The sequence below is a fragment of the Mytilus californianus genome, unplaced genomic scaffold (genome assembly GCF_021869535.1).
Source record: "Mytilus californianus isolate M0D057914Y unplaced genomic scaffold, xbMytCali1.0.p SCAF_9, whole genome shotgun sequence".
Lineage (NCBI taxonomy): Eukaryota > Metazoa > Mollusca > Bivalvia > Mytilida > Mytilidae > Mytilus > Mytilus californianus.
In genome coordinates, this window is record NW_026262745.1 from 64,752,037 (window position 1) to 64,763,784 (window position 11,748).

At 31.2% G+C, this 11,748-nt stretch overlaps 1 protein-coding gene across 5 annotated transcripts in view; it reads right to left on the reverse strand.

Moving 5' to 3' along the window:
- LOC127714430 (protein draper-like) overlaps positions 1-7,267 on the reverse strand; it is a 48,343-nt gene extending 41,076 nt beyond the window's left edge. For 2 of the 5 annotated variants that reach the window (XM_052220492.1, XM_052220490.1), the window contains exons 1-4: positions 7,112-7,267; positions 6,837-6,892; positions 5,164-5,272; positions 3,343-3,416 (exon numbers count right to left, since the gene is read on the reverse strand). In XM_052220492.1, coding sequence (XP_052076452.1) covers positions 3,343-3,416; positions 5,164-5,272; positions 6,837-6,892; positions 7,112-7,203 — 331 coding nt within the window. In that variant the 5' untranslated portion in view covers positions 7,204-7,267. Of the gene's footprint in view, positions 1-388; positions 1,596-3,342; positions 3,417-5,163; positions 5,273-6,836; positions 6,893-7,111 lie in introns of those variants that run through there. The other 3 variants (XR_007987727.1, XR_007987729.1, XR_007987728.1) reach the window with 3 other exon arrangements.
- Positions 7,268-11,748: the final 4,481 nt, after the last annotated feature.

Here is an 11,748-nt window from a genome sequence, read left to right on the forward strand (position 1 = left end):
TTAGTAGTCAATCCTATACATAGTTTTCTTGGTGCTACACCTGATGCCAAACTGTGCTCCTATGGTACCACAGGAATTGTAGAAATAAAATGTCCTTATGCTATAAGAGACCATAAAATTGAAGAAGCAGTAGTCACAGCTAATTTTTGTTTGCAACAAAATGGAGATATTTTAGTTTTGAACAAAGGACATGAGTATTACTAGGTTCAAGGATAGTTACTTCTAACTGGTGCACCTTTATGTGAATTCATTGTATATACAAAATCAGATATGTCAGTGGTAAAGGTACTTCCAGACTACGAATTTCAAATGGAAATGTTCAGTAAACTATGTGAATTTTATAAAACACATGCCATGCCTTATCTTGAAAAAATCGAAAAAGAATTACCAATTTCATCAGTTTGAATATCTTTGTCATTTTCATTACTAGACAGTATGATTGGATTAATACACATAACTTCTGGTACACTACAGGAGGGTTCTGCACTATTTTGTTCTAATTCAACATATTTTCTTTTCCTCGATTTTACTCTGGCTTCATATACCTGGCAAACAGTTGCAGGAAAAGGATCTGCATTCAAACAACAAAGTGCTGAAAAAATAATGTTTATTCTGTTTATTATGAAAATAAAAATAGATGACTAATAACTGGTTATCTATAACGTTTGATTTACAAATAAGCTTATCAAATAAGTGTTGAGACTTAAGTTTTCCTATATTTGCTTTCGTTATCAAAGTACTCTATCTCATTCAGATCAATCTATCATGTCTATCAGTTAATCACGTGTTTTTATTGAGAACAGATATTAATGATGTAAATAATTGTTTACAAATATTAACAAAAATATTACATACCTTTGAACAAGCATATGTGTCTCTTACTATTTTATTAACATTAAGTTGTTCCACAGGTCTCCCACATGCCTTAATCCATCTCAAACAAGCATCTTAATTTGTCTTTGGTTGTTTTGGAAATGGCAGGAAAGGTACATTAATTATCATATCTAGATACCTTGTATCAGAATAACATGTCCCCCATGAGCATCTTTTTACCATTTTTCTCAAAATAAGTGTTCATCTTCTATGTGTGTATATCTAAAGCTTTTCCGAGGTTATGGCCGACACAGGTGTTGTTGTCATATATTGATTCACGTAAAAACGTAAAAAAAAATGGCTTCAAATACAAACAGTCATCACACAATTTACAATAACTACACTACTACCATTACTTGTATATATGTTCATTGGCAAGGTTGATTCAGTAGAATACTGGTTTTCAAAATCCCGTATTTTTGGTGGAAATTTCATCATTGTTTACATGTTTAAGGCAATTTCTTTTAATCGTGCATACTCTTGAGTATCTAGTAATATTGTTTATCATTAATTTCTTTACTCTAGAACTAAAGGTTAACCACTATTGCATAAAACATAATGTCAGCTAGAAACTGCAAATAACATGTGCATAAACATTCTACTAGAGATATACATTAAATGCTACAGACAAAATGTTGACAGAGAATGCCATTTCATGAGATCCAAGTTGCCAACTAAACAAAATAATCATTACTTAATCATCCTTCTGTAGTAACAAAAGATATATCCATTAGATATCAAGTAATTGAGATCTACAACACTTTATTCTCAGTGTATAAAGCATTGTTTAAAAATAACATGATACCGGTTTAAATAAAATGAAAGTTTTGGCTTTTATCGTTCGAGAGTTAAGCCCGTTGATTATCTTACAAAGAAGTATGGATAACCATTGTCTTTCTTTACAGCTAGGTTTTTTTTATGGTGCAAATGTTTCACGTGACATTTGGATGAAAGCATACTAGTGCATCAAAACGTTATCAGGAATTAACATATATATTTGACGGTACAATGGACTGGACTAACCATGCTCGAACTCCACCGCAAACAAACAACACATGTCCAGATAGCCTAACTCGACAAAGATAACCCAAGCCGTTTTTGGCAAGACATTTAGAAATTTTCGGGTTTTTGATGTTCGAATTTGTAATAGATTTGGTCTTCCATCCGATTTGGGTCGAACGCCACTGATGAGTCTTTAATAAATGAAATGCGCGTCTGTCGTACGAAATAGTACTGGTGTTTTAATGATTTTTAAAACCATTAGTTCAATACCAATGCTTGTACCGGTTCTATCCTCGAGAGTATGACCATCCAATTAAGCAGAAAATCACTAAATGACTTGAACTATTATCATACTCTCATTTTCTGTTTCAATAGTGATTTATTTATCACGATAAACTTTTTTCTACCCAAGACAAGAATTGGCTTAGCCAAATTTGGCACATTTTGTATTTGATGTTTAATTTAAATACTTCACTGCTCTTTAACTTCGTTTTTGATTGGGTCATCAGACTGTTGTCATTAGCATGCCCCTAATGAATCTACAGAAGTACCAAGTTATAGGCCTGGTGTCTTTTATGAGGTAGTTTGGTATAGTTAAATCAGTTTAACTTGCACGAAAAAGTTCCTCCCTTTGCTTAATTAGACCATTTGTTATAAAAGTACAGCCAACTTTAAAAACCTGCACAGTGCAACTACCAATATGATGACCACTAGCTTGAACGAGAAAATAAAAACCTAGGAAACAAGGCTTCCACCAGCAGTACAATCGATGATAATTCAAATTGGCAGAAAATAGGACCTTAGAACAATTTAAAAAGAATTAGTTAGCCTTTGCTTTTTTTCTTTATTTTTATTTACGATCAGCATTGCATTTAGGGATTAGATGATGATAAAGACTGTAACACATTTTAGACATATCTTAAACATGTTAAAGTCTGAATTATCTATAAATCTGCACATGTTTGGAAATGTACTGTTAAAATCATTCAGCGACAGGAACATTGTTTTCCAGAAAGAACCACTTTGTTATTGCGAAACTTAAATTGTCGTTCTGGTCGTATATTTATCTAAGTTTCGATGTTTTCTACCTTTTGACCAATACAGTTATGTCTACAAATTGATAGTATTGACTGTAAGTACTAGCCTTGATTATGCTTAAGTTCATTTAGATTAATACGCTCAACGCGTTTGATATGAAGCTCAGAATTATCAACATTTAGTAATTAATCAAAGTTTCTTCTGCTGTTTTTTTTAATGTGCTTCATTTTTTTATTTTTGAAGACTTTCCATAAAAAATATCATGAAAAATTATTGTGACGAATGAAAATTTACGTCAAATAGCAATGCTGTTGTGATGCTCGCGGAAGTTTATCCAAACACTACATGACCTTATTGTTGTTGTTTTTTGTCCCAGTGCTGTAAAAAAACAAAATCGGTCGTAAGACAGAAAATGAACAACTTTATTACCTTCAATATGACCATCTGTTGTGACAGCTTCTGTGCTAGGTAATACCCTTAAACATCCTTCCACGGAGTCGCATCTGAAATAATTGTATTTGATAAATTTGTTTTATTCATTTACAGTTTGTTAAAACTCGGAACCATATAAATTTGACGTATTATGTAGACAATAGTCGATAGGTTTATCTTCTGTACAGATATAAAAGGCAATTTCCCATAGAAACTCCTTTTACGTCTAAAACTGTGCCACTTTTTAGAGATATTATGGAATCGAAAGTTGACATGCAATTAATCATATGGTTATGTGACATTTTGTTCAACATTTATATGGCTCGAGCTTCCCAGAGTTTTAACTTAAACTGAAAATCAATTTTATCCCTCCATTTACTACGAGTCTCCCTAAGAATTTAACTTGACCGCTATCCAACTGTATTTACCTTGATTCTTGGTAAAATTCCCTAGTTGTATCTATATAAGATGAACTGTTCAAATAACATTTGTGTACAATATGTCAACAAAATAGATATATCTATGACTATAAGGTATCTTCTTAAAAGAGGCTTTGTACTTAAATCAGCTTTATTTACAAAGTGCATAATAACGTTGAAGGCCGTATGTTCTCTTCTATATGCTATTAGTACTGCTTTCTATGTGTTTTTTATAACGAGAAACTCATATCATATCGAAGTATTTCAAATAATGTGCTATACGAGACAAAAACAACTATTGCATATTTTTATCGACTCGTATTTAAGGAAGAGGTCACAAAATAGTATCGAAATAAGAAATGATCAAGGGCATAAGTAAAAGAAAGAAAATACACTTAAAAATTGCATATAGCTATTGCCTAGAATCTGCTTAAATTGCCACAAAAAGCAAAAGCAGCCTTTTGACTTAATAACTGAAGGCTTATGCTTGATGCCGACCTAAAAACTAGTTTCGTCTTTTTGCAGGCTATAGGAATGGTTTCAAATGGTTTTCCTTAAATGACAACTCGGGAATAGTTTTCAGGAATATTCAATTTCTTAAAAATACAAATAATATACAAACCGTATGTGCAACGCGAATGGGCAAAACGCTCAAACAATAATCTAACTTGAAATTCCTGCCGTCAAACTGTTGTCAGTAGCAGAACGACGCGTTCCACTTATGAACATGATATGTTAAGTCTTCCAGACACTATAGTTTACCTCGAGTCTTAAACGGGTTTATGTTCCTCAATCTTCAGTTTCTCTTAGGGATTGATGTTGTATGTCTGGGTTTTTTTGTTTTTTTCTCTTTATTATTGACTTATGTTTTAATATGAATAGTTTTTAAATTCCTTCTTAAAAAGATCTTTTCTTGAATCGTTCCCAAAACGCATTATCTTAACACCAGCATTAACTCCATGGTGAAAAAGAAACAGTAAATATGTAACGCAACCGAACCTACATAATTAAGGCTTTATCGAATATCCAATCATAACCAGAATTCTCAAAACCATAAATCAAAATTAATGGCTTGAGTTACAAACAAATTACATTGTGCAAATGACTAAGTAACAATGTGGTTAAACACTAGATGCCGGAGGGAAAGTATTTTATATATTTTTATAACTTGGTTATCTCCATTCAAGCAATTTTAGAGTTATATTACATAGTTTGTTCGAAGGACCCATATGATTTTGATGGTTAAACAATGTTTGAAACAGACATTGCATAATTCGTATTAAACGTATACGTAGCTGGACATAAAGGTATTCAGACGTGTAGCTAATAACCTTCTTTTATGTAATAGAATAAATTTGCTTCGATAAACTTGCCGAAGAAAAAAATAATATGTTCACACCTTTCAATAGTTCTGCATATACATCGATTGAAACATTTTCGTCCATAAAAACCTTCCTGACATGGTTTGCAAAGCTTGCCATCAAATGAAGAGAAACCATGTTCACATTCTGCAAAAACAACAATCCTAACCAGATATTAGTTAGGTTAAATATATTCAAAATCATATATTAACATGAATTCAACTGCATTACATTTTCGTCTTATGTTATGTGTATCTATTTTCAATTCATTATTATGAATTCTAAAAGTCAAATTCCCGAAGATTGATGCCTTTCTAACTACCTGTGGCGACAAGACACACAAACCAAATCAGCGTACACATGAATACAATGTAAAATAGAATAATGGGTTTGTTTTATATACATAATGTATCATTAGTACTTAAAGGGGCATATCCTTAAAGGGGCATATCTAAGAAGTAGGTAAATATTTTCTCAAACATTTATAGACGCTGAATATTGAAATGATATTTTGCTCTTAGCAGTCCGCTTGGTTAAAAAAAATGAAAACAACATGTTGTTAATTTAATGCGTTCGAAGTGCTTTTCTGGATTTACCTTCACCAGGAACACTCAAAGCCAAGTAGTTGAAAGCCAAGGATGTATAAATCCGAAACAGTTGAAGAGCTATATAATCAAAAATGACCTAAAATAACAGCATAGTTAGTTGATAGTACATAAATTTAAATTTAAACCCATATTACAGTTAATGGAAGCTTTTAATAAATTTAAACCATATATTGCTATTGTGAACAAAGTATTTTTTCTTTGGTCGAATGTTTTGTTTTTGTGATTCCATTTGAAAAGTATGGACGTTGTCATTGCTGTATTATGGGAGTATTATCTTTGTTTTCTTAACTCCTTATTAAATCAAAATTTGTTAAAATTTCTCAAAAAGATATCGGATAATGATGATGTGCTCCCTATTTTGCTTTTTATCAGAATTATTTTTGGGGTTTCCCTTAGCAACTCAAAGATTTTTTCAGTTGCGGGTTATCATTTTGTAAGCTTTGCTGCTAGAACTTCTAGTATTTCTCAGCTTCTTGCGATCGTTTGTCAGTCGATATGCTCCATACTGTATTCTTGTTTTGATGATACTATCAAATATATCTAATTGCACGTTCAACTTAAAAAAGCTATACCCAGTTATGAATTTTTGTAGTTGAAGTAAGAAATACCTCACCAACGGTCTAAATATCATTTTCATTTAACCGATATCCAAAGATTTCATTCCAGTATCATAGTTATATGTCTAAGAAAAGTAAGAAAAGATGGTTTACGTGTTTGAAATGAGCATTATATTGATATAATCTTGGATTTATCTAATCAAACATACGAATGTCACCCTAAGGTTAGAGAAGTCGTCATGGTAACTGTTGACATTTCAACAAACATCGGTGTATACAACCTCGATGTTGAAATGATGCTCTCTTTAAAATGGTTCATATAGAATCGTATTGCTCATTATTAGGCAATATGTTGCCGAACAGAAGGAAAGTTATTTTTACTTTTGACTAATTTGAAGAACACCAACCCTGAAAACACTAGCATTTTACTATTTAATTTACCTCTCTCTCTCTCTCTCTCTCTCTCTCTCTCTCTCTCTCTCTCTCTCTCTCTCTCATCTTGACAGAAGATTAAAACTTTAATCAACATGCAATATATGGTCTTACCAACACAGATCCCGTCCCTGAGTTCGAAATTGTCACAACAAAATTGTTTTATTAAACTGAAAATATAAATAAAACAATTCTTATCTATTGTCACTCTAGACAGCTTTATATTCAATAGAATTAACTATCAAAGATTGAAACTGCAATATTTAAAATCGGTCTATATTTGCACTGCGCGGTAGTGTTTAGGTTACTTTTGAATGATGGACATCTACAGAATATTTGCTTACGTAAATATTGACAGGGTTCTTAAAAAGTTTATATAATATACTTACTTTTTTGTAAACCGAAAACATATCCCATTTGAACAATAAATAATACTAATACACAAAAATAGACATAAAACACCAGTATAAAATAAGGACATATTGTATGTAGAATTGATCAAACGTATATTTATAGCATTTCAGACGAGACGGAAATATTTAGAAAAAAAGTGAATGAAATTGTGTGTTTATTTGTGATGGTATATGTGAAATAGAGAAATGAATCATAATTGTGAGAATATTTCTCGTTCAAGTACTTTTTTGCATAGTCTACAATACCTTGTCAAATCAACGCAATAGTTCTATTTTAATAACTACAATCACTCAATTTGAACAGATCATTTAGTTATTTGAACAGGGACACAAATAATTGGAAAATCTTGTTGAGAGGTACAAATGTTTGGACAGTTTAAATTAAAAAAAAATAATTTCCATCATTAATCTGACTAAAAATGATAGTCAGACATTATATCATCTAAAATCTAATATCTACAAAACGATATTAATGATTTGATGTTTATAAACCTATAATTCTGCATAAAACATCAAATAGCATATTTAGAACTTTTAATATAATCTACTAATGATTTGAAAAAGTCACAAATTTTAAGGAACCGACAAAAACGTGGTAAAACTAAAAATATTGGACACATGCACACGTCGAGTATACTAAGCAAAAATACTGAATAATTTCCTTTATCTTTTTAAGAGTTTCAGTAATTCATCATGTTCATGGTTTGAATGTATCAATTGGTTGGGTGTTTTTAAATTTATACTTTGTGGTTCCATTGTACCATCTGAACATTATTAAAGCTCGAATAATCTGTAGTTCGAAAGTTGCATTCTCCCGCGCAGTATGATTTGTTCACTTTTAGAATTTTGCGTGTTGAGTGTTCACGTGTGTGTCGTCTATGTAACGTCATTTTCCTGCATTATGGTATTCACGTTTCATCCATGTAATTTTAAGGATAGCTATTATAGGAAATTGCATATATTAAATTTTAAGACGCGCAAATAAGGCTTTTTTATATTGAACATTTGTCCATTTTTAAAGGTCAACTCTGATGCTCCTATAATGTATATAATCAGATACCGTAATTTGGTCTTCTACAGCTTTTATCTATCGAATTACTTTTCATTGAGTCAATTAGGCCGAGGTTAATATATTTTCTTTAGATCCATATTTTTTTTTCTCTTGTTTTTGTGATTATTCTAAGCTATTTTGACCTAGTATTTTTTTATTGTCTTATCCTGATTTAGAACAGAGAAGTTGCGAAAAAATGTAGTCGCAAATTTCTACGTTTCGGAGTTTTTTTGTTAGTAAGCATATACGTATATTTCTCTGTAAGGCCAAATTTGTTTGTGTATTGATACCCTTAACAAATTCAAATAGAGCACATTTTCTTAACCGTGGTGTCAACTTGTTAATATTCACGACTACAAACATTCTTTACAAAGGAATCCACATTATAATATATTTAATTACAATATAACTGGTAAAAAAAGCACCAATAAACTATGGACTCTATATAGGGTTCATGGTGATTTTTCTTCTGATGCATTAAATTAAACCTTACAATATATAGAAATAGAACACCACATTGTAAGCACAAAAAACATGAAACATAACTGTAGACAAAGGGAAATAAATCAATAATCATTCCAATCTACATTTCTAACTATATGATATCACTCTAATAATCAAATCAAACAATTACAGGAAATACCAACGTCGTTAGCAGGGGACAAAAATGAGAGACCTAAAAATATTTTCTGTAATCAAACCAATTCTTGGCAATTTATATTTTTTATGACTTGTGATTACATATACTTTGTTTTAAATGAAACAATTCGTATTAGTGGAAATGAAAACAAAATATTTGCTCAAAAGAAAAGTTTAACATGTTTCATTTTGGCGCAAATTACATGATGATAGACACAAATGAAAAACCCCGCAATGTAATCAATTGAGAATACATATTGACCTCATAAATGACTAATAGAATGACTAGGAATTTGATGAGACTGTCGTATAAGTGAGAGGTTTAGCGCTAAAAAACCAGGTTCAATCCACCATTTTCTACATTTGAAAATGCCTGTACCAAGTCAGGAATATGACAGTTGTTGTCCATTCGTTTGATGTGTTTTGTCATTTGATTTTGCCATGTCATTAGGGACTTTCCGAATGAATTTTCCTCGGAGTTCAGTATTTTTGTGATTTTACTTTTTTCTCACCAAAACTGATAGCAGAAAAATGAGGTTTAGTGCAGGGAATAAACTATAGTAAAATGAATGATAATATAATAATAACAGATACAAAGACTGAACATAATGGCTATTTTAAATACAATGAGTAAACAAACTAAATAAATTAAATAAAAGAAATAAATAAATAGATAAATTAAATAAATACATTGAATACATGAAATAAATAAATGAAATCAATGAAATCAATAAAATAAATTAAAAAAGTGAAATGAATAAAAAAAGATAAAAAAAATAAAATAAAAAGATAAATAAATAAATAGATAAATAATATAAAATGAAGTAAAGTAGAAAGTATTTTGTTAACTTATACTTTCCGTATTTGATTAATCATCAAATATGACTCTGGCACATGCACACAAAATTATTAAACTATATTTGATTGATACTGAACTTTTTACTTTAAAATTAGAGTTGTCGTCCTTTCACTAGGTTAAAATACTTCATGATAAATGAGTTTGAGAAAGACAAAGTTGCATGCTTGTTAAATTTTTTCATACTGAACAAAGATATCCTTGTTTTGATTAACCCCCACTCTAATTGATTCAAACAAAAAATCTGTACACGGATGAGCGTGTGTTTGGTGCAAGTTTTCCTATGTTGTTCGCAAAAAGCAGCATTCCTCATGCTAAATTTTGTATCATGTACTAACAATATGAACATATTGAAAACATGCTTTACGCGTGTTGAAGCGACGATCATTTTTGAATAGTGAGATTTTCCGTACCTCGACAGTTTCAGTTGTTAAAAGTTAAATTTGTTTGCCAAAACGTCATAACACAAACTTAAATAGGTAAAACTGTATATGTTGTACAACATTGCTTAAATAACGAAATAACGAACCGGCCGGTTACTTCACATACATTCAAAACTAATACTTAGTTGTTAACCAATAGTTACAACTTCTAACTACTGTGGATTAATTTATTTTCGTCGGTACCAATTTTTGTGGATTGAGGAAAACTTGCATTTTCGTGGATATTTAATTTCGTTGTTTTGGCAAAGTCTGCATACATTCCTTTAGAAAATTTGTAATTCGTTGAACATTTAAATTCGTGGTTGCCCTGTACCCACGAAATCCACGAAAATTGGTATCCAACGAATATTAATGAATCCACAGTACTTAATAGAAAAAAGGCGTAAAATACTCTAAAGGGGTATTAGAACTCATACGTGTCAGAGATAATGACAACGTCATCGCAATACAAACAAAGAACAGAAATACGACAAAAAGACAAACAAAATTCTACCAAACACGACAAGGAAGGATGAAGGGTGCGTTATATGGAACCCATTTAAAACCACGACTTATCTCAGGGGCTCCAGTAGGGTACACAAATACTGCTTATTATGTAACACACTTCTAGTTGTTGAAATGGTCAGTATGAATTCGATGATAAGACACACATGGTGATGGCACTAGCATAGAAAAGGGGACGAGATTGTAGAAAGGACGATGTACACATATTCCGGTAATATGTGACACATATATTCCATGGCGGTCAACCAACTCGTGATCAATATTGTGTCGTTTTTTAGATTTCGACATAACTAAATGTGGATTGATACTTAAAATATACTCATGATCTCACATCCTGTCCATATCATCTTCTTATATATTGGACAATGTACCAGATCATACTTTTCTCGGACTGTTTATGAAGTCTCTACACTAAATGTGTTAGATGTGTACTGATTGATTCTTTAGTTAAGGAGAACAGGATTTGATTATCAGCCTTTATTAGCTTTGAATTAGCCTTCTGTACCTTAGATCGGTACTTTGTGTCTTTTGTTGGCGTACAAATCTAATGATTCAATTCATTTCTTACTAATTTTTACTGTTCTGTTGTGCTGTTACATTAGGACTCTAAGCTATGGTGGTGATTGAGCGCTCATAAACATGTTTAACCCTCAACTCTCTTTATGGGGTCTGTTATTAAGTGGTTGTTTTTTTTCCTGTTTGTAATATTTGAATTTTTGTTCTATTTTTTGTCATAAATAAATAAAACCCGTTGTTTTTCTCGTAGGAATTGTTCATATTGTGTCTGGTTGTTTTTTTTTATGGCGAATACTATTGAAAAGGCTACAGAAGTCAAATATTTGTCTACTATGACAACAAGAAAGGGATCTAGATTACATCTACTCTAAATATTGGTGTAGTATTTTATAAGTACAACATCTGATTAAAGCTTCTTCTACGCAGCTTCTGAATGCTGACTTTGATTGCTTATATAATGGATCTTAAATGAATGAAGTAGGTCTTTGGCATATCCGAAAAAGCACTCACACGTATAATTAGAACATCATCGTCTGACTAAATACGGAGTTTAGTTTTACTATTAAAAATAGGTGACGAAATGCTTTAATTTCATTAAACGTAT